Raw genomic sequence first — 27,453 nt, 5'->3', positions numbered from 1 at the left:
AACTCCTTCATTCCAGGGTGACTCACACATAGGTCGCTAAGATTATCTGAGCTTAGCATTCGACCTTAGTTTCACCCGACGTACCTGAGACTTGGACATCATTGCAATGCCATTGAATTTGAAATTTCAAATGAAGGTAGAAGGGGAATTTCAGAAATGACACGTTGCATTAAATGTGGCTGACTTTTGGCAGTTACTTTTCACCACGCGTGGACTGTTACAGCTAACGACGCGCGGAAGCAAAAGACGTGTGTTACCACTTGCAAAAACAAAGTGACGTGTGTCAACAGTTATCATTGCTCAATTCGATGGTTGATCGCCCTTCCTAGATGGTTGATACTTGTACTCATTGATCGGTCAGGATTACTCGATGAATGGAGGGTTGAGATTCGTTGCGAATCAACATCCTAGACTGAATCCCACCGTTTTGGTTTCCCACTCGCCACTATAAAAATGGGTTGTTTGCCCTTAGTCTTCGATTCTTGCAATCTTGACTACCTCTCATTATTCTTCTTCTTTGTGAGCATCACTTCCTGCTTTCACGAGGACGTTCAGACGAAACATTCCACCATCGTATTCAGTAGATTCTCTTTATACCTACTCTTTATTTTCTTGAAGTTCTACCTTCGGGGTGGCCGTTATTGTGGCTAGGTTAGTTCTTTTGGGTTTTAAAAAACCAACCTTGGGTTTAAGAGTGTCTTGATGAGCGGCCGCCGGAATTCTCTATCGGTTGTCATGAATCTTGATATCTTGCTCGCGTTTGTTTTTGTGCGAGCTTTCGGGATGCTTGAACGATAGGCAAGTGTGGATAGGTTGCTCATTTTTTTACACTTGTTTTCTGGTTTCAAGTATCCACGATCGAGCTTAACCAAAATGTCTTGTTTTACAATTAGATTTATCATTTAAATAAGAGTAAACAACTTTTTTCCACCCAAATAATGGCTTAATGACATTTTTTCACCCACAGAATTTTAAAATAACACTTTATTACCCAAATTTATATTCAGTTTCTGATTCCGATATTGTTGCAACCCTACACCACCACTGCCACCACCACCATTCTCTTTCCCAATAATCACTAACCAAAACCCCTTAAACCCTACTCCCGCTGACCTCGCCAATCGCCGGCAATGAGCGATTAGGGTTTCTGCAACCGCTCCTCTCAAGTCAAATTCTGATCAATCCCAACCACCAAAATTCAACCTTCCACCACCAAAAGACTCATCGACCTCCCCTCTTCAAAAGGCCCAAAAGCCTAGACCGAGTTTGCTCTCTATTCGCCATTAAAATATAAATTTAGATAATAAAGTGGTATTTTAAAAATCTATGGGTGAACAAGTTTCATTAAGTCATTATTTGGGTAGGAAAAAGTCGTTAACTATTTAAATAAAACGGGAAGGTTAGGGAGCACATTTTTTTTTTTTTTAATAGAAAATATGACACAATTTATAAGTAATTAGCTCAAAGCACTTTGAATGGTTGAGATTCATTAATGCACTTTAAAAATACCATGTTTAGATGCAATCTCAACCATTCAAATATCGTTATCTAACGACTCAAAACTTTTGTAAAAAAATATGTAAAAAAATAAAACCTTTATATATTAAAAAATTAAAATTTCGAATGTTTGCCGCTTGATTTCTTTATCTTTGCTTGGGTTACTTGGAATCTTCACCCATTTTCTCCCACCACCATTAATAAACAAGCAAAAGTGACACTCACACTTCTCTTCTTCAACTTCCCTTTTAATTTCTTCTCCATATCATTTACTTTCACTTTCTCTCCTTGGTTCTGTGCAAATAATCTTAAGCATGCGAGAGTTGGAAGATATTGTAAAAAAGATTTGTTTTTGAATTTTGATCATTGTTGAAGAGAGAATGCTTTCCATGGGCGTTATGATGCTTTTGAAGTCACGTGATAAACTTGAATTGTCGATTGGAGTGATTCTTATATGCCCTGTTGGTAGTTTCAATTTCCATGGAGGTCTGTGGGGATTTAAGAAATGTGTTCATACGTGTGAAGCTTCTTTGATTGAATTTCAAAACCTCAAGATTTTACCTTATGTTATAACTCCAAAGATTGAAGATAGGCTGACAAACGCATCTCATAAACTTTTTCTCACAAACTCTACGTGTCACCTGAGTTGGCAGCCCCCACCAAAACTGTCGCCGAATGATTTCTACTAGAATTAAGAAATGGTCATTCCTTCATAGGGAACAATAGTTATGAATAGAGGAATGGTCATTCCTTGGATGAGGAATGATAGTTCCTTGGATGAGGAATGATCGTTCCTTGCACGGAACAATTGTTCCTTAGATGAGGCACGGCCATTCCACCTAGAGGAACGACCGTTCTATGATGGAATGGCCATATTTCCTACTGAACAGCCATTCCTTCCTCATGGAATGTCCGTTCCTTATACGATGAACAGCCGTTCATCCCTAAGGAATGGTCGTTCCTTATACGATGAACGGTTGTTTATCCCTAAGGAATGGTCATTGCTTATACGATGAATAGTCGTTCATCCCTAAGGAATGGTTGTTCCTTATACATTGAACAGCTGTTCATCCCTAAGGAACGGTCATTCATGTTTAGTCAAAGCCGTGAATGGACGTGATAATGCCAACTCAGTGCCAAGTCAGCTTTGTGAGAGAAAGTTTGTAAGATTTGTTTGTCAGCATAGTATTACTCGACTCCAAAACATCAAATATGAGCTATCAATAAAAATCTTAATATTTAAAAGGGTTACACCAACCCCTTTTATATTTAATTAAATACAAAAAGCCCCTTATAGAGATAACAAAAGTCCCCATATCATTAATCTTTTAGTGTTAAAATAAAGGCCGAACGACATCCTCCCACTCAAACTTTGCCCTAACGACAATTTACTACCCAAAAAGCTTGAAAACGACAATTATCCACTTTACATTAGAATTTGTTGGTAAAATACGTTAACTGACATAGATTATTGATATTCTTTCACCCTTAAAGTGTAATTTTGACTTTTCATATTTTACAAATCCCTAATTTTTTCTCCTATTTCTTTATTATCTTTTACTTCATTTGCTCTTTCTTTCCATCTCATACTTCATCTTCTTCGCCTCTTTTCTTTCTTTCTTTCCTTTCTTCTCCCTTTCTCTTTTCTCTTTCTATCTACTTCTCTCTATCCCTCTCCCTGCTCCTCCTCCCATCTTCTTCTTCTTCTTCATCTCCCCATCTTCCCGTCTTCATCTTCTTCATCTTCCCAACTAGCCAAATTGCACCCGGCCAGGTATGATTCAATCGGAATAGCATTAGACCAGATGCAATTATGTCCGGCCAAATGTTATTCTAGCTTAATCACATCCGGCAGGGTCCACTCTAATCGTTTTAGCTTCTCATCGCTACACTAATTCTTATTTTTATTATGAAACAAATTTTAACATGCTAGACGTTGATGAAAGATCTTTTTTCTTATGCTTTGATTCATTGTTTTTTTTTTTTTTTCTTTTTTTGGTTGTATTTATGATTTTTTAGAAATAGGTGTTGATTTTAGATATTTTGCAAGAGGTTGTTTTGATCTTGTCTACTTTGAAGTTTTTTGGTATATTTATTCTAGGTATTTTAAGGCGTTGAAGAATCTGGTTTTGGGTAAAAATAATTTTCAATCCTTTTAGAAGTTTGTAGGGTAACCTCGTCTTTAAATTTGGTAGAGGTGTGGACAGTGGAGGCTTTGCGCTCAAACAAAGCTTCACGTTATGAAGATGAATTGGCTTTGGTTTTTTGAAATTGCTTACTACATATTTATACAATTTCATGGAAAATGGTTAAATACAATGTTTCAAAAACCAACCCGAGGCTAAACCCATCAAAGAAGTCGGGTCTCAAGTTGACCGGTGGGTAAAACCAGTGACATGTCACCTAAAAAAATTTCAATATTTTTGAGTTCGGTGCACGTTAGCATGGGGACTATTTCCAACGCACGTTAGCACGCATCAACGCCAGCCCACTTTCCCGTTTTTCTGATTGTTTTCTCACCCAAAATCTCCTTTGTCACCACCACTAGAACCCTCACTCTCTCCTCCAATACCATACCCTTTATCCCCTCTCATCACTCGCCAATCATCAGCGACGAAAAATGTGTTTTTTCCAGCTGTCCTTTGCTAGATTTCGACCGTTTTGAGCGACGACAACTCCAACCACCACCACCCTTAGACTCACCGGCTACTCCCCTACAAAACCCCCAAAGTTCCAAGCCATTCCACCCACCAATCGCAGACAATTAGAAGCTAGGGTTTTGTCGTTTCTTGGCCAAATTGCAGTGATTCTGACAACTAAAACTTATTCAGACACCACCTCTAGACTCACCGTGATCCACCCTTCAAAACTCCCACATGTTTGCTTGTCGAACGCTGACTGAAAGTCACCATTTTCTAGTGTTTGATTCACCCGGTTTTTTCCAAAAACCAGTTGGACCAACGGGTTACTATAGTACCACTGATCCAACCCCAGGTGAATCTAGGTGAATGCCCCTCCCCAATTTTTAGGGGTGGGATAATCCGGTTAACCGAACCGGATTATCAAAACCGAAAACTGGACCGATTTCGATTAAAAACCAAATGTAAACCGAACTGAATTTTCGGTTCAGTTACCGGTTAACCGGTTTTCAAATTATCCTTTAATCCTTAAAATTCTTCAATGTTTCATTTAAGTCCCTAAATTCAAATATTGATTATTTTATATATAATTTCATACTATGTTTCTCTTTTATTTTATATTATTGTTGTATTCTTTGTATGAAAAATACATTAAATTACTTATTTGCAGATACTGAATCCAGAATATGAAATAAAAACATAAAGAATTCAATTACACATTACTGAATAGTCAATATTCATTGGTGAAGATGAGGCCCGGACCTACAACAGGAAGTACAAACAAAAGAGTTATGAGAAAGAGAGACAGCAGAGAATCAGTAGAAGTCACGTAAGCGGGAGAAGTCCCGGCTGTGCCCCGGTAAGATGAGGCCGTGATTCAAAGAGTGAGTTAGTAGAAATGAATTATGAGAAATGGGAATGAGATAAATAGAGAGAATTAAAGAATGAGAAAGCTTGAGAAAGCTTAAGAAAGAATGAGATAGAATGAGAGGTTTTGAGCTAGTAGATAGAGAGTAGAGAAAGAAACATGCAGTTCTTTTGCCTTAATTTGCATATAATCTCATATACATGCATGCACCATGATTCTTCCATGGTTAGTGAGAGATATTGAGCATAAGAGAGAACCATATTTCCTTCATGGTGAGTATTGATGAGCATAAGAGAGAACCATGATTTTCCTCATGGTGAGCATGATGAGAATAAGAGAGAACTATGATTTCCCTTCATGGTGAGTATGATGAGAATAAGAGAGAAACCATGATTTCCCTTCAGGTGAGTAAGCATAAGAGAAGAAGAAAAGAGAATGAGAAAAGAGAGAAAGAAAGAATAAAAAAGGACGAGCAGAACAGAGTTAAAGGAGAATAAAGGTATTAGCAAGAAAGAGAAAAACAGTGAGAATAGAAATAGAAGAACGGTAGAGTAAGGAAAGAACCAAAGAGTGAGTTGTGGGGACAGGTAGCGCGGATTTACTTATTGGCATTGTTGTTGCGTCACCCACTGTTCTCCTTGTTTTGCAGGAATTAGGAGCAGCGGTCGGATGGACGTCGAGAAGCGGAGAGTATTGGCACTACTGTCCACCAGTTATGATATTTTGTATTAAGTAGCAAGTTTTAATACAGAGTATTTTGTAATGTGGAAGAATTATTTTATGAGTAAAGAAAAGTTTGAGCCCACTAAGCCACTATCTTCCATACGCTATGTATATCTATAATTTGCATAGTATGCATTATCTGAATAGTAGTGAGAGCAGGTGTTACATCATAATGAAAAAAAAAAGTTATAAATTATTTAATAAATGATATCTAATAGTTTTTGTTGTTATCTTTGACAGAAAATGAAAATATCATTTAAATGTTCTTTGTTGATACGAAAATTACACCAACCTGAGAAAATCATTGACCTTGATGGAATGGGAAACGGATGTGTGCGTGAGTAAAGATAACAGCAATTGAATGTAATGTGCATCAAAAATGTAAGAGCACAAAAAGTATTTTAAAGTGGTTCGACAAGTTAAAACTGTGCTACGTCCACTGTTATTTATTACTTGTGAGGGATTACAAGACAATAAATCTGCTTAAAAATTTGACAACCATCCTTCTCATCGTTTGAGGGGGTTTATATACAAGTTGCAATTATGGGGAGAGATAAGTTCGCGATTGCAATCAGAGTGGGTTTGCAATCCTGTGATCTTCGTGATCGTGTGTGAGATTGTGTTGCCAAAAGCATTGATCTTATCCTTTGATATATCCGAGATTGGAGTTTATCTTTGATTTCATTGAACAGCTATTTGGATTGATCGCTATGATGAGCTTCGCCTAGGTTGAGCTTGTTCTGGGTGAATACTTTTTGCGAGCTCTCTTATGGCAAAAATCACACATAACATCTGCCCCCCAGTGTTCAGAGGTTGTTTTGAGCTTTGAGACTAAAGTGCTGATTTTGCCACTAGATCGAACTCCTTCATTCAGGGTGACTCACACATAGGCGCTAAGATTATCTGAGCTTAGCATTCGACCTTAGTTTCACCCGACGTACCTGAGACTGGACATCATTGCAGACCATTGAATTTGAAATTTCAAATGAAGGTAGAAGGGGAATTTCAGAAAATGACACGTTGCATTAAATGTGGCGACTTTTGGCAGTTACTTTCACACACGCGTGGACTGTTACAGCTAACGACGCGCGGAAGCAAAGACGTGTGTTACCACTTGCAAAAAAAAGTGACGTGTGTCACAGTTATCATTGCTCAATTCGATGGTTGATCGCCTTCCTAGATGGTTGATACTTGTACTCATTGATCGGTCAGGATTACTCGATGAATGGAGGGTTGAGATTCGTTGCGAATCAACATCCTAGACTGAATCCCACCGTTTTGGTTTCCCTCGCCACTATAAAAAGGGTGTTTGCCCTTAGTCTTCGATTCTTGCAATCTTGACTACCTCTCATTATCTTCTTCTTTGTGAGCATCACTTCCTGCTTTCACGAGGACGTTCAGACGAAACATTCCACCATCGTTTCAGTAGATTCTCTTTATACCTACTCTTTATTTTCTTGAAGTTCTACCTTCGGGTGGCCGTTATTGTGGCTAGGTTAGTTCTTTTGGGTTTTAAAAAACCAACCTTGGGTTTAAGAGTGTTTGATGAGGCCGCCGGAATTCTCTATCGGTGTGTCATGAATCTTGATATCTTGCTCGCGTTTGTTTTGTGCGAGCTTTCGGGATGCTTGAACGATAGGCAAGTGTGATAGGTTGCTCATTTTTTTACACTTGTTTTTCTGGTTTCAAGTATCCACGATCGAGGCTTAACAAATGTCTTGTTTTACAATTAGATTTATCATTAAATAAGAGGTAAACAACTTTTTTTCCACCAAATAATGGCTTAATGACATTTTTTCACCCACAGAATTTAAAATAACACTTTATACCCAAATTTATATTCAGTTTCTGATTCCGATTGTTGCAACCCTACACCACCACTGCCACCACCACCATTCTCTTTCCCTAATCACTAACCAAAACCCTAAACCCTACTCCCGCTGACCTCGCCAATCGCCGGCAATGAGCGATTAGGTTCTGCAACCGCTTCTCAAGTCAAATTCTGATCAATCCCAACCACCAAAATTCAACCTTCCACCACCAAAAGACTCATCGACCTCCCCTCTTCAAAAGGCCCAAAAGCCTAGACCGAGTTTGCTTCTATTCGCCATTAAAATATAAATTTAGATAATAAAGTGGTATTTTAAAAATCTAGGGTGAACAAGTTTCATTAAGTCATTATTTGGGTAGGAAAAGTCGTTAACTATTTAAAAAACGGGAAGGTTAGGGAGCACATTTTTTTTTTTTTTAATAGAAAATATGACACAATTTATAGTAATTAGCTCAAGCACTTTGAATGGTTGAGATTCATTAATGCACTTTAAAATAACCATGTTTAGATGCAATCTCAACCATTCAAATATCGTTATCTAACGACTCAAACTTTTGTAAAAAAATATAAAAAAATAAAACCTTTATATATTAAAAATTAAAATTTCGAATGTTTGCCGCTTGATTTCTTATCTTTGCTTGGGTTACTTGGAATCTTCACCCATTTTCTCCCACCACCATTATAAACAAGCAAAAGTGACACTCACACTTCCTTCTTCAACTCCCTTTTAATTTTCTTCTCCATATCATTTACTTTCACTTTCTCTCCTTGGTTCTGTGCAAATAATCTTAAGCATGCGAGAGTTGGAAGATATTGTAAAAAGATTGTTTTTGAATTTTGATCATTGTTGAAGAGAGAATGCTTTCCATGGCGTTATGATGCTTTGAAGCAGTGATAACTTGAATTGTCGATGGAGTGATTCTTATATGCCTGTTGGTAGTTTCAATTTCCATGGAGGTCTGTGGGGATTTAAGAAATGTGGTTCATAGTGTGAAGCTTCTTTGATTGAATTTCAAAACCTCAAGATTTTACCCTTATGTTATAACCCAAAGATTGAAGTGGCTGACAAACGCATCTCATAAACTTTTTCTCACAAAACTCTACGGTCACCTGAGTTGGCAGCCCCACCAAAACTGTCGCGAATGATTTCTACTGAATAAGAAATGGTCATTCCTTCATAGGGAACAATAGTTATGAATAGAGGAATGGTCATTACTGGATGAGGAATGATAGTTCCTTGGATGGATGAGTTCGTCCCGGAACAATTGTTCCTTAGATGAGGCCCCCACCCGAGCACATCTCACCACATAGAGAGAACGAACCTTTAGGATGGACCCCCATGGCCTATTTCCTATGAATTGTCTCAAATTTCTTCACTAGATTTCCAAGGAAATTCATAGATTTTGGGTATTTTTGAGTGGATTTTCAATCCTAAGCATCCAAATGTAAGATTCTTGCATCAAGATGTGAGATTAAATTTTAAAGTTTTGAATTCTTATGGTTTTATATGCTTAGGGTTTAAGAGGAAAGGGAATTCTATCAAAGAGAGACTATAGTGTTGGAGTTGCTCAAATTCAAGGTAAGTAAATCCAAACTAAATTGAGATTTAAGAATTTATTTGAGTAGAAATTGTGTATGTATGTGTATGTATTATGCTGAGAAATTGAGATGTTATGAGTATGTATCTATGTTGATATGAACTTAATTGAGTTATGAGAAGTGTTGTGACTGTATGATGATGAGTTGAGTTTGATTGAAGTTGGAGAGAGTTATGAGCAAACCCTATGGGAGTGTTTTGCCTTGACAGGAAATTAGAGTGTATGAGGGAGTTTTCCTCTCATTTTGGATGATTAAAGAGAAGAGTAGAGTTATAGATAAGTAGAGCTTTGGTGCACATGAGTTATTTGAGGAAATGCCTAAGTGAAAACTGCTCTGTCACGTCCGTGACTTTGTGAGTGATTTTTGGGTATCTTAGAAATCGAACTGGATTAAGACCAAAACATCAAAGTTGTAGCCCTGTTTTTAAGCTTTAAAACGAGACCAAAACCGTTGCAATCCGATGTGTATAACGCAAGTTACGCCCTTTTTAGTGTGACATGCGCAGAATGACTGTTTTGATGCAATATTGCATTTGGCATTTCATAAGTGCATTAATGAGCATGAACCATCCATATGCATTAATTGTGCATTGAGAAGTAGCTTAAGAAAGAGTAGAAAACCTTGTGAATAGACTACTCTAAGAGTTAAGTTATACTATGAGCACTAGCTTGAGGAAGAGATGAATATTAGCTTGAGCAAGAGTAGAGAATTTTGAGTATAAGCTATACTATGAGTTATAGTTTGAGTGAGAAAGAGTAGAGAATGTTGAGAATAGCAACTCTAAGAGTAAAGAGAATGAGAACACTCTAATAGTAAAGAGAAAGAGAGATTGAGCATTAGCGAATAAAAGAGAGAAAAGTGCTACAGAAGAGAATAGAGTAGGTTGTGCGATGGGGAACTCGTGAGTGATGAGTAAAGTCACGAGAGTGGGTGCTTTGTGATCCCCAGCCATGCCTCCGGTTAGATGGGGCCGTGACATTCAGAGAGAGAGAGAATACACTCACGTGGCCAAGAGTTCCGAATCCATGCATGACTAAGTCCGATCGGTAGAGAATGAGTAGAAGTCACAAAGAGTGGGTTGGTGCTTTGTGATCTCCACCCAGCCGTGCCTCCGATAAGATGAGGCCGTGACATGCAAGTGAGGAAGAATGAGCAAACATGAGAAAGAATAAAGAGAGACAATGAGTAAGGTTACGAAGAGTGGGATGAGTACCCAGCCGTGCCTCCGGTACCAGAGAGCGAACCGCGGCATGGGGTTCCGCCCTCACCGCTGCACGTCCGCCGCACCCTCACGAAATGAGAAAAGACCATAAGTGTTAAGCAGGACTCAAAGTCGGGACCTAATAAGACATTGGAGGATTTCAAGTTGGTGGGTTAGTCCAGGGTGTGGTGGATATAGAGCAATCCACTGGCTAAGTCCTCGGCTATTTTGAGACATGATGTCCAATGAGAGGCTTTCCGCCACCGGAAGTTCTTGTTCCTGTGACAGAGTAATTAAGAATATTATTGGTTTAGGCAAGTATAAAAAGCTTAAAGACAGACAGATTGAATGAAATCATGTTGGAAGGAGTATGCAAATTGAAAATAATGCATAGTAAACAGGGAAACATTTACAATTGGTCACGTGACAAGGTAAAAATGTGAGGTGAAGGAAGAAGACGGGACAACACTAACATGGCAAGGTCAGAGTTGAGAGTATGAGTTGTCAAAAAAAAGCACGCGCCTTTTCGAGATTCAGATTTATATTAAACATGCAGGGACGTTTGAAGCGTCTTTATCACTCAAATTAATCTACCATGGAAAAGGAAAAAGGGAAAGGTTCCCACATATCCTGTTAATTGAAAAGAAACAAATGGTCACGTAATTATAAATAAAATAATATTTCCTCTTTTTTACTTAGTAGATACAACAATATAAAATAAATTTAATAGTAAATATAATAGTTCGACTCTAGGCAGTCAACAAGAAAAGTGAAAAGTGATATCACAATTTTATATTCATTCAAATGGAGCCGAACTAAAACTAACCTCTTGTAAATGTAATTATAACATTATCAATTTATAACAGGTTACAATTACTACAAACCTACTTCAACACATTCAATATCAAAATGTTATAGACTGTCGATGATTTTAATACTCACCTATGATTTTATTTGTTAGTTTTGTATTTTATACAATAGATTATATCAAAGTTTAGAAGCATACCGTGGATGAGAGAAAAGAGACTCCCATTTGGGAAATAATCATAAACTAGAAGTCTCTCCTCCTTCGCCTGGAAATATGCTCTAAGAGGCACCAAATTCGGATGCCTTAATCTCCCAATAATTCCATATGCCTCCTGAATTCCTCCATTCTTGGATACCTTGCATCTTTAGCCTTTTAACTGTTACTATGAATCCTGATTCCAATACTGCCTTTATGTTGCACCCATTGTACCTCTTCTAAAGTCTCTGCAGACGCTTTCAATAAGTCCTCTAAGCTATAATTCATTTGCTCATCTCCTGCTCACAGAACACCAAACTCCCTAATCCCTCACCCTCCCATGAAAACCCTCCTTCTTTTCCTCTTCCTGTTCCCTCTGCTCTCTCTATTCCTTCAACACCAACAACCCCTTTGTTTCTCAACTCCCCGGAACCCGCTTTCTTCTACATATCGCCATCCCAAACATAACAATATTATACAAACTAATACCACTACAAATCCAACTACACTTGCTGCTATGTTTTTGACCCTTTTTGATGATGATGATGATGATTTTGACCTCGGCCTTGCGGGATAAGGACTCAATGTAGGCCCAAATTCATTACTTTTACAAGGGATTTGAATTTGTTTGCCACAAAGATCAATATTACCGGAGAAGGCTGAGTATTGAACGGACTAAAGCGGGGTTAATGGAACTTGACCAGCAGTTGATTGTTGGAGACATTGAAGAATCTGAGATTGGTTTGGCTGAAAGGAGGGATTTTTCCGGTGAGGTTATTATCTTGCAAATAAACATGACAATCGGGTGAGATTTAGGAGGGATAAAGGAATGGGACCGGTATGGTTATTGGCTAAAACATGACTTTTAAACGTGTAGACTTGAAGGGACTCTGGGGAATTTACCAGAGAAATTGTTGTCATTTAGAAAAGGGATTTGAGATTGACAAGGCCAAACGATTGGGATTTGGCCTGATATTGAGTTACCTTTGCAAACTCAATACACGAAGCTGGTCTAACTCATTCAAACTTTTTCTCATCTATGTACCACTCAAATTAAGTACTCTAGACAAGTTTGGTTACTCTCCTTCATACATTCCTGATCCCTTTCCATTTGCAAACATCGCTTTCCTTGCATAGGAGGTGTTAAAGGATTCAATGGACGATTTCAGAGACAAAAGAGCCTTTACATCCCCTGATCTAACCAGTGGAAGAAGAGAAATTACAAAGAAAAGAAGATAAGAGAGTAGAGTACCTTGAAACCAAAAGTTCCATCAAATTAAGACTGGTAGAATCTTGAGTTCTTGATTTGATCCATAAACAAAAGATTGAATTCTTCAAGAACTAAAAGGCTTCTTCTCCGGAATCTTTCAGATCTACTCTAGCACTTTATAAAAGTAGACTTTTCATATCTGCTTCAGCTTGTGCTCACTCAAGAAACCCTAAAGAGCGGCATTGAGGTTTCTTTCTCACATTGAACAAGTGGAGACATTGGTTGGCATCTTTTTCTTGAAATTCTTGCTCGCAAAACTCACGGACAACGTTGCATACACTTCACGTGAACTCATCTCAGAACTACCAGAACATAAATAATCTTTAAACTTTCCTCTTCTCTATGATTGCACATTCCTTAAAAACAGCAGGCCATTATTAGACAAATTAAATTAAAATAATAAAACTATTATATATAATATATTTTATATATTCAGTTCAGTTTCTTGGACTGCCCAAGTTTTAGCTGTAATTGCATCTTTTCTAGCTGAAAGTAGCAGGGGGAGTTGAAGAAGATAGTGTTAAAGAACATTAACTTACTTTTCTCAGGAAATGGTGAAAGAAACTGAATGCAAAGAGGTCGGCCATAAATGGGAGGGCCTTTTGGACGCGTGTCCTTATTAATTGCGGTATACGTGGCAGGAAAATAGTACTATGTAGTTGAGTTCACGTTAACACAATGTGTATGAGGCATTACCAGCTGTCCCGTTGATTGGGATTCGCCGGTCCTGACAAGAGTATCCATCGACATTACCAGATATCTAGGTCAAGTTGGAAATCATGTAATGTTTGACTGGTCACATTTGTATTGCTATAACACTCGCTTTGCAATTTTTATACCTAACGTTAATTGAGTAAATGACTTTTTCACCCATGGTTTGGCCTAATGACACTTTCCCCCAAAAATTTTAAAATACAACTTTACCATCTATGTAATTCATTAGTCAAGTTTAACTAAAAGGACATAGTAGTATTCAAAAAGAAGTCAAGGGGTAATTATGTTTTTTATCCCTATATATTAACTTTAAAAAAAACAAAAAAAAAAAAAAAAAATTGGTCGACTGCCTTCAAGTTTTACTTTCTTCCCACCCTACCGTCTCCCCGGATTTGGCCGGAATGCATCTGGCTTTCCCTGCACCACCACAAGCTTCCTCAATCTTCTCAAACCAAAACCCCCTGATCCCCACATCTTTCAAACCACCGTTCGCTAGCCACTACAAGTTAGGTTTTGTTTTTAAGCCGATTCCGCCTAATTCCGGTGGCCAAAACCCAATCTCCATACCACTACAACCTCCAACCTCCACTCTAAAAAAATCTCTTAAACCCTGGGACTTGGTTACTTGCTGTTCTTCGGCCGTGAACCGCCACCTTCCACCGTGGCTGGGTTTTGCAATTTGATTGTTTTTGGAACTTTTTTGAAGCATTTTGATTGTTGTTCTGATGTTTTGGTGTTGTAGGTGTGTTGAGTTGCATTTGTTGGCTTGATTTGGGTGTTTTTCCTGGTTTTTCCACCTTCCCTAGCCATTCCCACTTCTCCTCTCAGGCGCAGCAGGTGCTCGATGAAAGCCCCAACTAGCGAATCGGTAGGAATTGTAACCGAAATCAGAGGCGACAAAGAGAAGAATAAGAGGAAAGGGTATTTTCATCTTTACACCATTTATACTATGTCATCAACGGATTTTTCTAAGGAACATAAGGTGGGTGGGAATAGTGTCGTTTTAAACATGATGGGTGGGAAAAAGTTGTTCACTCTTTTTAATATGATTGTAATCCCACAAGTAACCATTACTTCTATTTTTTGAAGTTTAATAAGAGATATCATCGATTAAGGTTTTTCATAATGAAAAAAAAATTATAAATTATTTAATTAAATGATAGCTAATAGTTTTTTGTTGTTATCTTTGACAGAAAATGAAATCATATTTAAATGTTCTTTGTTGATACGAAATTGCACCAACCTGAGAAATCGATTGACCTGGTGGAATCAGAATGGATTATGTACGTGATAAAGATAACCAGCAATTGAATGTAAGTGTCATTTTGAAACTTGATGGATGGGAAAGTGTCATTAAGCCAAACCTGGGTGGGGGAAAAAATCGTTCACTCTTTTTAATAAGATTGTAATCCCACGGGTAACCATTACTTCTAACTTTTTTAAGCTTAAATCAGAGATATCATCCATTCAGGTTTTTCATATGTAACGCCCCACTTGAGGTATGTAGTTAAAGTATTGTTGCATTTATTGAATGTTTATTGATTATTCTCAATTGAGCTTGCATGTTGTTATTTTTGGTTAGTTGGCCCTTAGTTGAATTTTGTTGAGTTATTTTGAGAAAAATGTGAAGAAAATCCCTTAAACTTTCATTAGGGGTAAAATGGTCTTTTCACTCAATTAGTTGAAAACTTGGGGAGTGAAAAGAGATAGAATTTCATGGAGAAATAATAAAAATGAGGCATTGTTGTAATTGACTAAGGGACATAGATGAACTTTCTAAGAAAGAGCAGCTGGGCAAAATGGGAACTAACATATATATTATATGTAAAAGAGTTCAAGAGTAGAAACCCTAGCCACTCTATCCCTCCATTCATGCCATTCTCTACGCAAACTTAAGCGATCTGGAATCGCTTAAGCGACCATAGGTAAAAGCGATGAATCGCTTAAGCGACGGTATAGAGCAAAGGGATGTTATTACGACTTGCATACATTTCTTCCTACCGATATATGAATTTACTGAATTCAAAAACTTAATTGCACTGTCTTATTTCATCACAGGATAAAAATGACCCCTGATTAATCCATCTATCAATAGTTCAATACACAATGAAAAGCTTTTAATCATTTAAATTCCACCAGTGGTTTTTCATCCACAAGCAGTACACGAGAAGTACACCATCACATATCTAAACCAGTAGCATCACTAACATGAAACATGTCAACACCACAGCCATGCACCAAACAAAGGCTAAGCAATATAGAATTGGTATGGCGAACTAAAATACAGTACAGTACCAGAACTCCCAAAACAAATACATACCCTTTCTTCGCCGGCCTCCTCCTCGCTTGAATTCTCTCCGGCCTCCTCCTCCTCGCCTGAATTCTCGTCGGACTCCTCCTCCTCGCCTGAATTCTCGTCGGACTCCTCCTCCTCTCCTGAATTCTCGTCGGACTCCTCCTCCTCGCCTGAATTCTTGCCGGCCTCCTCCTGGTTTAGAACCGTTTTGTGATTCTTCTCTCTGTTGTTGTGTCGCCGTCTTCTCCTTTGCCTGTGGACCACCTTCACTTATCGGATGATCCACCGAAGCAGCCATTGAACTGCTTGCGCCACCAGACTCTAGGATTCGAAGTGGCGTTGGGTTTTCCTCCTCATTGTGAATGTCAGCCATGATTTTAAGAAATGAAGCTTTGGGATTGAATTTGGTGTGAAAAATTGCAGTTTTGATTGTGAATGTAGACTATATCGCCGGAAATCGTAGAGATTCCGTTTACGGTTCAAGAAATCGATTTTAGGATTGAATTTGATGTGAAAATTTGCAGTTTTGATTGTGAATGTGGACTGTATCGCCGGAAATCGTAGAGATTCCGTTTAGGGTTCAAGAAATCGATTTTAGGATTGAATTTGGTGTGAAAATTTACAGTTTCGATTGTGAATGTGGACTGTATCGCCAGAAATCGTAGATATTCCGTTTAGGGTTCAAGAAATCGATTTTTGCCTAATCAGTTTCGATTAAGCAATTTGAATAGGTGGGGCTCATTTTTAAATTTCAAATTTTAAAAAACTTTCATTAATTTTTTTGCCCACATATGTTTTAATCTTTTCATTTTAACCCATTTTACATGTTTAATGAATCATAACTGTAACACGTCAGCTTTTCTAAATTAAAAAAATGAAAAAAAAATTCAAGGCCATTTTGTTAAATGGAAACTTGGGATGTCCAGGGAGTTAAATTTTCTCTATAAATTGCCACCTATTAGTTTTATTTAAAAATCAAATGATTAATATAAAGCATAAACATGAGGACTAAATTGATATAGATCATATGACTAAACTGAAATAAGTCAAATGACAATTACAATTGTATTTCCGGCGCAAAATGCAGCAACTAAAAGCTTTCATTTAAATCAATAAACACATGGCGTTAAGTTTGAGGCAACAGAGCTGGTTCATTTTAGTCTTTGGTTACCTACGCCCGTGTCTGGACTAGATTGATACATGACTAATCCAGCAGAGAAGACATGAATAAAGAAGTCGAGCGTTAAGTTGAAGTAGGACACAGATCAGAGAAAACCGAAAAAATCAACCAAAGTGATGGTGGGATTAGTTTTCATTTGTTTACCCAAACTTAAATCTGAAAATAGGTGGATTAAGGAAAGGGAAAGGGATATGCTATGTTATACTTTGGGATATGCCTTGCCCATATTAAATCACAAACCTCAAGGGAGGCGAGGGATAATAATCAGCTAACAAATCCTCACGGAATGGTAAATTGGAGAAAGTGATTCAATCTTATACAACTAAAAACACGCCAAAAAGCACCAATAATCAAACTTTACACTAGTAGTAGATCAATCGAGATCCAATTGAAAAGAATCAAAAATTTAAATTGAACCACTCAAATGCTCAAGTGTTCTTCTCTAGGCAAGCTCTGAACCGTGTCGGACCATCTCCCCGGTGAATGATCACTACTGTTGGATGAGATTTGAGCTTCAGCCCTTGCATCTCTGATCATCTTCAAAACTTCTCTCATCATTGGACGGCTATCAGGAGCAAGTGACACACAAGCCATTGCAACATTCAAAAGAGCTTGAAGTTTTTCCTCGGACGCCTCATTACCCGAGGCAGGATCATCCCCAGACTCGGTTTCTTCTTCGCGGACGGACCTCACCCATCTAGGAATGTCTGAACCATGTTCCTGAACAAGGTCTTGGAAAGGAGTTTTCCCAGTTAATAGCTCCAAAAGGAGGACGCCGAAGCTGTAAACGTCAGCTTGTTGGGTGGGTTGTCTCCACATGTTGCGGCATTCAGGGGCTCTATAGAAGAGAGAAGCGGCACTGGGTTCTTCTAGTGAGTCCGGATCACGAAATGAGAAAAGACCATAATCTGTTAAGCAGGACTCAAAGTCGGGACCTAATAAGACATTGGAGGATTTCAAGTTGCCGTGGGTTAGTCCAGGGTTGTGGTGGATATAGAGCAATCCACTGGCTAAGTCCTCGGCTATTTTGAGACATGATGTCCAATGAAGAGGCTTTCCACCACCGGAAGTTCTTGTTCCTGTGACAGAGTTAATTAAGAATATTATTGGCTAATGCAAGTATAAAAAGCTTAAAGACAGACAGATTGAATGAAAATCATGTTGGAAGGAGTATGCAAATTGAAAATAATGCATAGTAAACAGGGAAACATTTAACATTGGTCACGTGACAAGGTAAAAATGTGAGGTGAAAGGAAGAAGACGGGACAACACTAACATGGCAAGGTCAGAGTTGAGAGTATGAGTTGTCAACAAAAAAGCACGCGCCTTTTCGAGATTCAGATTTATATTAAACATGGCCAGGGACGTTTGAAGCCTTGTCTTTATTCACCTCAAATCTAATCTACCCATGGAAAAAGGAAAAAGGAAAAAGGGAAAGGTTCCCACATATCCTGTTAATTGAAAAGAAACAAATGGTCCAAGTAATTATTATAAATAAAATAATTCCTTCTTTTTTTACTTAGTAGATACACAAAATATAAAATAAATTTAAATAGTAAATATAATAGTTCGACTCTAGGCAGTCAACAAGAAAAGTGAAAAGTGATATCACAATTTTATATTCATTCAAATGGGAGCCGAAACTAAAACTAAACCTCTTGTTAAATGTAATTATAATAACATTATCAATTTATAACAGGTTACAATTACTACAACCTACTTCAACACATTCAATATCAAAAATGTTATAGACATGTCGATGATTTTAATACTCACTATGATTACTTTACTTTTGTTAGTTTTGTATTTTATACAATAGATTATATCAAAGTTTAGAAGCATACCGTGGATGAGAGAAAAGAGACTCCCATTTGGGAAATAATCATAAACTAGAAGTCTCTCCTCCTTCGCCTGGAAATATGCTCTAAGAGGCACCAAATTCGGATGCCTTAATCTCCCAATAATCTCCATATGCCTCCTGAATTCCTCCATTCTTGGATACCTTGCATCTTTTAGCCTTTTAACTGTTACTATGAATCCTGATTCCAATACTGCCTTATATGTGCTACCCATTGTACCTCTTCCTAAAGTCTCTGCAGATGCTTTCAATAAGTCCTCTAAGCTATAATTCATTTGCTCATCTCCTGCTCCACAGAACACCAAACTCCCTAATCCCTCACCCTCCCATGAAAACCCTCCTTCTTTTCCTCTTCCTGTTCCCTCTGCTCTCTCTATTCCTTCAACACCAACAACCCCTTTGTTTCTCAACTCCCCGGAACCCGCTTTCTTTCTACAATATCGCCATCCCAAACATAACAATATTATACAAACTAATACCACTACAAATCCAACTACACTTGCTGCTATGATTTTGACCCTTTTTGATGATGATGATGATGATTTTGACCTCGGCCTTGCGGGATAAGGACTCAATGTAGGCCCAAATTCATTACTTTTACAAGGGATTTGAATTTGTTTGCCACAAAGATCAATATTACCGGAGAAGGCTGATGTATTGAACCGGACTAAAGCTGGGGTTAATGGAACTTGACCAGACAGTTGATTGTTGGAGACATTGAAGAATCTGAGATTGGTTTGGCTGAAAGGAGGGATTTTTCCGGTGAGGTTATTATCTTGCAAATAAAACATGTACAATCGGGTGAGATTTAGGAGGGATAAAGGAATGGGACCGGATATTTGGTTATTGGCTAAAACTATGACTTTTAAACGGTGTAGACTTGAAAGGGACTCTGGGAATTTACCAGAGAAATTGTTGTCATTTAGAAAAAGGGATTTGAGATTGACAAGGCCAAACAGATTTGGGATTTGGCCTGATATTGAGTTACCTTTGAAACTCAATACACGAAGCTGGTCTAACTCATTCAAACTTTTCTCATCTATTGTACCACTCAAATTCAAGTACTCTAGAACAAGTTTGGTTACTCTTCCATTCATACATTCCTTGATCCCTTTCCATTTGCAAACATCGCTTCCTTGCCATGGAAGAGTGTTTAAAGGATCAATGGACGATTTCAGAGACAAAAGAGCCTTTACATCCCCTGATCTAACCAGTGGAAGAAGAGAAATTACAAAGAAAAGCAAGATAAGAGAGTAGGAGTACCTTGAAACCAAAAGTTCCATCAAATTAAGACTGGTAGAATCTTGAGATTCTCTGAGTTTGATCCATAAACAAAATGATTTGAATTCTTCAAGAACTAAAAGGCTTCTTCTTCCGGAATCTTTCAGATCTACTCATAGCACTTTATAAAAGTAGACATTTTCAAATCTGCTTCAGCTTGTGCTCACTCAAGAAACCCTAGAAGAGCGAGCATTGAGGTTTCTTTCTCACATTGAACAAGTGGAGACATTGGTTTGGCATCTTTTTCTTGAAATTCTTGCTCGCAAAACTCACGGACAACGTTGCATACACTTCACGTGAACTCATCTCAGAACTACCAGAACATAAATAATCTTTAAACTTTCCTCTTCTCTATGATTGCACATTCCTAATAAACAGCAGGCCATTATTAGACAAATTAAATTAAAATAATAAAAATATTATTATATAATATATTTTATATATTCAGTTCAGTTTCTTGGACTGCTCAAGCTTTTAGCTGTACCTTGCATCTTCTTCTAGCTGAAAGTAGCAGGGGGAGTTGAAGAAGATAGTGTTAAAGAACATTAACTTACTTTTTCTCAGGAAATCGGTGAAAGAACTGAATGCAAAGAGGTCCGGCCATAAATGGGAGGGCCTTTTGGACGCGTGTCCTTATTAAATTGCGGTATACGTGGCAGGAAAAGTAGTACTATGTAGTTGAGTTCACGTTAACACAATGTGTATGAGGCATTACCAGCTGTCACGTTGATTTTGGGATTCGCCGGTCCTGACAAGAGTATCCATCGACATTACCAGATATCTAGGTCAAGTTGGAATCATGTAATGTTTGACTGGTCCACATTTGTATTGCTATAACACTCGCTTTGCAATTTTTATAACCTAACGTTAATTGAGTAAATGACTTTTTCTCACCCATGGTTTGGCCTAATGACACTTTCCACCCAAAAATTTTTAAAATACAACTTTACCATCTATGTAATTCATTAGTCAAGTTTAACTAAAAAGGACATAGTAGTAAATTCAAAAAGAAGTCAAGGGGTAATTATGTTATTTTATCCCCTATATATTAACTTTAAAAAACAAAAAAAAAAAAAAAAAANTACTAGGCATAGCGAATTTTTTTTGTTAAACTTACCGATAGGAAACTCCTCTCACTAAATAATGCACTTTTTGTTCCAAATATTATTATGTAATTTGTTGTCTATTTTTGTATTGGCAAAGTTGGGTTGAAAGTGTCCTTCAAGGGTGATAAATTATTAATAACAAGGAATGAAGTTTTCGTTGGAAAATTGTATTGTCATGGTAAACTATTCAAGTTCAATGTACTGAAATTGATAATAATTGAAATGAATATTCTTCTAATTATATTGTTGATTCACTTAATTTATATTTGATGAATTAGGTCATGTGTACTTTTCTTACATTAAGAAAAAAATATATATATTTTTGTTTGTTATCCAATATTTATATATCAAATTGCGAAACATGTGCACAAGTATACAAGCTAATCCACAAAGAAATCTTTTAAATAAAAAATTGAAGTAAAACTAAAATTTTTAGTCTAATTCACAATGACAATACATATGGCATTGGACCTATAAAATAGGTTCATAAAGTCAATTGTTATCTTGAAAGATTATCGCTTTTATATTATTAAGAAGTTATCCTTATGGTGAGATAGAGGGGTGGGATAATCCGGTTAACTGAACCGGATTATCAAAACCAAAAACCGAACCGGTTTTTTGGTTTGGAGAAAATCCAAACCGAAAATCGGACCGGTTTCGGTTAAAAACTGAATGCAAACCTAACCAAATTTTCGGTTCGGTTGCCGGTTAACCGGTTTTCAAACCGATTTTCAAATTATCCTTTAATCCTTAAAATTCTTCAATGTTTCATTTAAGTTTCTAAATTAAAATATTTATTATCTTATATATAATTTCATACTATGAAGACTAAAAATCAACATTATACAAAAGCTTTGTATTTGATTATTTGGTGGACAACATTAACGTTCTCTCAAGGAGAAACTTGGCTTTGACTTGAAGTTTCGGGAAAGGCAGAGACAATCTTCATAATTTTACCAGGCCTGTGAAAATTAGAGACCATTGGATTGCTACATAGTGAGGACCATCCATCGGTTTCAGAAATCAGAAACAAGTAAAATTAGTAACAAAATACGCCGAAAATGTAAAATTAAAGGATTATTAATAATATTTGTTACATAAGCTCCTTAATTATGAGCTTTACATCTCTAATCCATATTTAATAGCCTTAATCTCTTCAAATGTAGTGTAGGGTTAACTTTACCAAAACCTAATCTAACAACAAAATTTCTAGAAAACCATATCACAAAATCCCAAAATCAACAAACAAAAACCCCCAATTTCCTTCACACCACACCACCATCACCATAGTTCCTTCTAACAAGTGCAAAGTATCCCAAAGGCCAAAACAGCACAAACAGCAGCCACAACATTACCTTCCTTCACTAAAACAAACCCAGAAAGCAAAACAAGATTAACAAAATAACAAACAAAGAATACATAAAAATCAAGAGTTTGCTCACTGTGGGTCTACTCACGGTGGAGTTTGCTCTGGGTGGAGTCTCTTCAGGTTGGGTCTGCTCACTATGGAGTCTTCTCACGGTGGGTCTGCTCACTGTGGAGTCTTCTCATGGTGGGTCTGCTCACGGTGGACTGTGAAGATCGCTGGAGAGTGGATGCAGTAGCTCACGGTGTGGATGGAGCAGCTCACAGCTCACGATGTAGATGGAGTAGCTCTATAGCTCATGGTGTGGAAGACTGGACTGTGAAGATCGCGAAGAAGATCGTTGGACTGTGAAGATCACTGGAAAGTGGATGCAGCAGCAGTAGTTCATAGTGTGGATGGAGTCACGGTGTGGATGGACTATGGAGTAGCTCTATAGCTCACGGTGTGGAATAGGGAGATTTAACTAAGATTTGGAGGTTGAGTCGCAGAGGGAGAAGAGTCTGAACTATGTGTGAAGAGAAATAAAGAGGAGCCAAAATTTTTTTTTGCTTTTATAGTTAGGGTAAAACCAGTTTTCCGGTTTTTTGAATTCTACAAATCGAAAACCGAATTGGTTTGTAAAAAAACCTAATTTTCGGTTCGATTTCAGTTCGGTTCGGTTTTCGGATTATTTATCCCACCCCTAGTGAGATAGGGTTGATTATAATGAGTGAGAGCTAAGCTATAGTATTTACTTTTAATGAATTCCGTAGTTAATTAATGCATGTTGGTTGTTATTTAATTTTTATCTCAATTTTAATTTTTATTTAATTTTTAATTTTTAATTTTTTTATAGGATTTATCGTTTAAGTGTTTCAATTTGACATAAATTGGGTATTTATTTGAGATTTTCCTTTTTTTGGCTGGATTGAAAGGAGAAGAAAAAAATAGAATTTCTCTAGGGAGAGGCGTTCAAGATCAATAGAAGATTAAGAGGGGGAGCGCTTCTGGAAGATAAGAAAAATCTCCTATTTTGGTGTAAAGGAGAAAATCAATTTTTTTCATCTTCCCCATTTTATCATAACACATTTCGGTATTTGGGGTATAACTTTTGTTACAAATATCCAAATCACACGATTCTGGTGGGAATGGAAAGCTAATTTAAATGACTACAATTCTTGTTTTGGGGACTTTTTTCGGAAATTAGAAAGTAAAGACGAGAAAATCGCACTCCAAGTCGACGACCTGGAGGAGAAATCGAAATCATTGAAGATTTGTCTTTTACAATTCATTCGGGAGAAGTTAGAGTAGGAAGTTTTCTTGAGATTGAATCTTCAAGAGTCTAGTTTCTTCACTCTTTACTTTTATTGAAATGAGTAAAACACTTTACCACTATTAAAAGTCTAAATCTTCCACTTGCCTACATTCTTTCAATCTTGTTAGGTATAAGTGATTTAAAGATCGAGATTCATATTAAAAAAAAAACTAAATGCATTGCAGTGCCTTAAGAATTGTACGGGGTTGAAATATTGTGCCCGTATTTTAGTATTGAGCATACGATGTTTAATCTGATTATGGAGTACTTAATCATAACCATGGTTATATGACAGGATATGGTGTAGCGGCTGAAGACATCTGTTTAATGAAAATAAACCCAAGATATTTCATCAATTTAACTTACAATGGCAAATAAAATACGGGAAGTGATTTTTAGCCTCCATCTAACTGATCATTATCCCCTACTAGTAAATAAATCTCTATTATATTTTAAAAAAAATTCTCTTTAAACCCTATTTAATACCAAAAATATCCCTACTTAATTAGGGTTTTTATTTGTACCTCTTTTTCCCCCAATTTCAAACTTTATTGAAGTTTTTGTTTACACCACTTTTCCCAATTTCTTATTAGGTTTTCTGCTTTTACCCCTTTTTCCCAATTCCAAATTTATTTTAGATTCAAATTCATCCCATTGTGTGATTACTTTTTCCATAACATTACTGGATGCGTTTGATTTATTATTTTGGATAGGATTTTGGGGATAGTATTGGGTTATTGGATAGGGGAGTATTACTAGGTAAATTTTAAAAATTTATGAAAAAGCCCTTAGGTTTACTAATTTAATTAAAGACCCTAATATGTAAAATGACAAAAACACCCCTGAAATTTTTCGTGCCAGATTCCGGCCACCACCGCCGGAATATGGTCGAAAAATTTCGTTACGGCACAGATCGGTCGGATCTGTGCCGTAACACGTCGTTATGGACTTTTCCGGCCAGATCTACCACAGGTCTAGCCGGAAAAGGCCAGATCTACGGTCTGTTATGGCCGTCGACGACCGGAAAAGACCCAAAGATGTGGCCGTCGGCCATTTCTTTGGCCGTCGCTGACGGCCAGATCCGTGGCAGATCGGTGAACTTCCGGCCATTTCTGGTCGGAAGTTAGGCCGTTGTACAGATTCCGGCTATCACCGACGGTGGTTGCCGAAATTTGACAAGTTGGGTTAATGGGGGTGTTTTTGTTAATTTGTAAACTTTTTTTTCAGGGGGTATTTAGTGAAATTAATAACCTTATGGGGTCTAAAGTAATTAAAAAAATAGGGTAATATTTCTGGAATAATGTGCCAAACATTATTTGGAGAATAGAATCCAGAATATGGATAAAAATACTAAGCCAAACATAGCCGTAATTTTTTTTTTTTACTTTAGTGCTGGAGTCAATTGGACTCGAACGCTAGAGTTGACTAGACTGAAGCACTAAATTAGTTTTTTCTAGTGGCTAGAGTAAAGAAGGTAAAAGTGAAAAGAAATTGGATGAACGTTCTTATCTACTAAACTAATTAAAAAGATATCAGACTTTAATTTTGACTCTTAAAATGGTTTTTTAAGTAATTATCACCTGTAATAAAAAGGGCGAAGCACCACACTATAATAAAAAAATGCATAGGAGAAAGCGTCTAAAATTCATTCAAAGAATTTGATTAAATAATCCCTCTTAGACATGACTATTATACTAGGTGGTGGGAACGTTAATACTCCTTTCACGTCAGGCAGATTTGAGATTTCTCTTTGTTGTAGAAAGATTTAATCGGGCCTAAAACGTCAAACCCATTTGTTGCTTACTCAAACTTAAGAGTTGTTTTGAGTTGTTAAAATATTAAATAAAAGATTTGTTTTCTCACTCAAACAATGGTTTAATAACTTTTTTACCCACAAACTTTTAAAATATCACTTTATTATCCAAATTTATATTCTGTTTTTGATTTCTGCATCGCTGCGACCTTATACCATCACTATTCTCTTCCTCGATCATCACTCACTAAAACCTCTTAAACCCTACTCCTGCCGACCCTGCCAATTGCCGACAATCGAGCAATTAATGTTTGCACAGCCGCCGCTCGTAAATCAAATTTTGATCAATCTGAACTATCAAAATCTAACCTTTTACCACCAAAAGACTCATTGGTCTCTATTTTTCAAAAGTCTCAATAACTTGGACCGAGTTTGTTCTCTGTTCCCCGTTGGAATATAAATTTGGATAATAAAGTACTATTTAAAAGTTTGTGGGTAGAAAAGTGTCATTAAACCATTATTTGGGTGGGAAAAAGTTGTTAACTCTTAAAATATTACATTAAGGTTGCGTTTGGTTCGAGGTGATATAAGATTAATCATGTAATCTTTGTTTAATTTTCAAGATTTTCTCATTTGGTTGTCAAGTAATAAAATATTACGTAATCTTTTATTGCAAATAGTGTTTACTGTTGGTAATATTGGGGGTAATTAGATTACCTTCCCAATGGGTGTTAATATAAGATTATTGAGGTAATCTTAATTTTGATCCTATTTTGCCCTTAATCTTTTATCATTTCAGATATATTTGTCTTCATATGTCTACCAAATAACAATTACCTAGATTCCCTACATTTGAAAGCCACAAAAAAGTTTAAAAGTTAACAAAATACCTCCAACCACCCAAGACCATCGTCGGCCGCTAGCCACCAGCGAAAGTCATCATATCGGGGCAAGACTGACGAGATCTTGCCCGTGTGCCGGTAAAGATGTTTTCGGCCATGGATTTGTGATCCATGGTTGGATTAGGCCTTACCGGCGCACGACCAGCCAGATCCGGTCGGTCGTGCACCATTACAGCGGCTGTCGGTGGTGGTGGCTGACTATCGGCAGTGGCTTGGGGTAAGTAGGGATGATTTTGCTACAAATTAAAGTTTTATATGGCTAGAGTATTTTAGCAAACTTTCAAATATAGGGGGTTAAAAGAAATAGTTTAAAAACTAATAGAATAAAATAATAAAATATTATTATTATTTAAAAATGAGGGCAATTTAGTAATATATATAACATACCCACTTATTTATCCTTCCAACCAAATATATTATTATAACATACTTACCAATTTATTCCAACCAATCAAACACATTTCTCTAAAGATTCCCTAGTAATTTATATTTCCAATAATACAATATTCTCCCGTAATACAATATTCCCTGAACCAGATGCACCCTAAGTTTCCAATCAACCAAACGCATTTCTCTAAAGATTCCCTAGTAATCTATATTTCCAATAATATAATATTCTCTTGTAATATAATATTCCCTGAACCAGATACACCCCTAAGTTTCCACAATCTAGACACTTTTTATATTGTTTCATAATCAAGTTTTCAACTAGGTAAAGTATTCGTGTTGTGTAGACGCCGAATGTCTAGCATTATTATTTGTTTAGTTGACAAACGAGTGATTAAGCAATAATGAAAGCTGTCAAATGTCGTGTAATAATTACTTAAAGTCTTCGTCTCAATTAACTTTACCCTAAACAATTATTGTTCATGAAGAACTAACACCACGCATTGTATTAAATTTGTACCTCTGGACCAAAAACTTAAATGTTTCACATCTAATCTGTGCAATACAAGCAAATAAGACTAAGGTGGTATTTATTTTTTTTGTCTGAAAGCTTAATATACATGTTATTTAAATTATACAAGTCTGATCAATATATTTGTTTTTTTTTTTACATAAATATTGAATG

General features: G+C 36.9%; 1 protein-coding gene and 1 pseudogene across 3 annotated transcripts; both read right to left on the bottom strand.

Annotated features, from left to right (window-relative positions):
- Positions 1 to 10,421: 10,421 nt before the first annotated feature.
- On the bottom strand, positions 10,422 to 12,472 carry LOC116123549 (annotated as a pseudogene).
- A 4,613-nt stretch (positions 12,473 to 17,085) lies between these two features.
- LOC116123601 (inactive leucine-rich repeat receptor-like serine/threonine-protein kinase At1g60630) lies at positions 17,086 to 20,744 on the bottom strand. Of its 3 annotated transcripts, XM_031409349.1 has the most exons (4): positions 20,445 to 20,742; positions 19,943 to 20,327; positions 18,666 to 19,814; positions 17,086 to 17,900 (listed from the first exon to the last, which is right to left on the bottom strand). In XM_031409349.1, the coding sequence occupies exons 3-4, from the start codon at positions 19,774 to 19,776 to the stop codon at positions 17,242 to 17,244; spliced, it is 1,770 nt and encodes a 589-aa protein (XP_031265209.1). In that variant the 5' UTR covers positions 19,777 to 19,814; positions 19,943 to 20,327; positions 20,445 to 20,742; the 3' UTR covers positions 17,086 to 17,241. The 3 variants fall into 3 exon arrangements, with proteins under 3 accessions (XP_031265209.1, XP_031265206.1, XP_031265208.1); XM_031409346.1 differs by having other exon boundaries at positions 18,666 to 20,327; positions 20,445 to 20,744; XM_031409348.1 differs by having other exon boundaries at positions 18,666 to 20,327; positions 20,515 to 20,744.
- Between the last annotated feature and the right edge of the window lie 6,709 nt (positions 20,745 to 27,453).

The sequence above is a fragment of the Pistacia vera genome, unplaced genomic scaffold (assembly GCF_008641045.1).
Source record: "Pistacia vera cultivar Batoury unplaced genomic scaffold, PisVer_v2 Contig143, whole genome shotgun sequence".
Taxonomy (NCBI): Eukaryota; Viridiplantae; Streptophyta; class Magnoliopsida; order Sapindales; family Anacardiaceae; genus Pistacia; species Pistacia vera.
The sequence above is the reverse complement of the archived record's forward strand: the minus strand, read 5'-3'. Positions and strand labels throughout refer to the sequence as shown.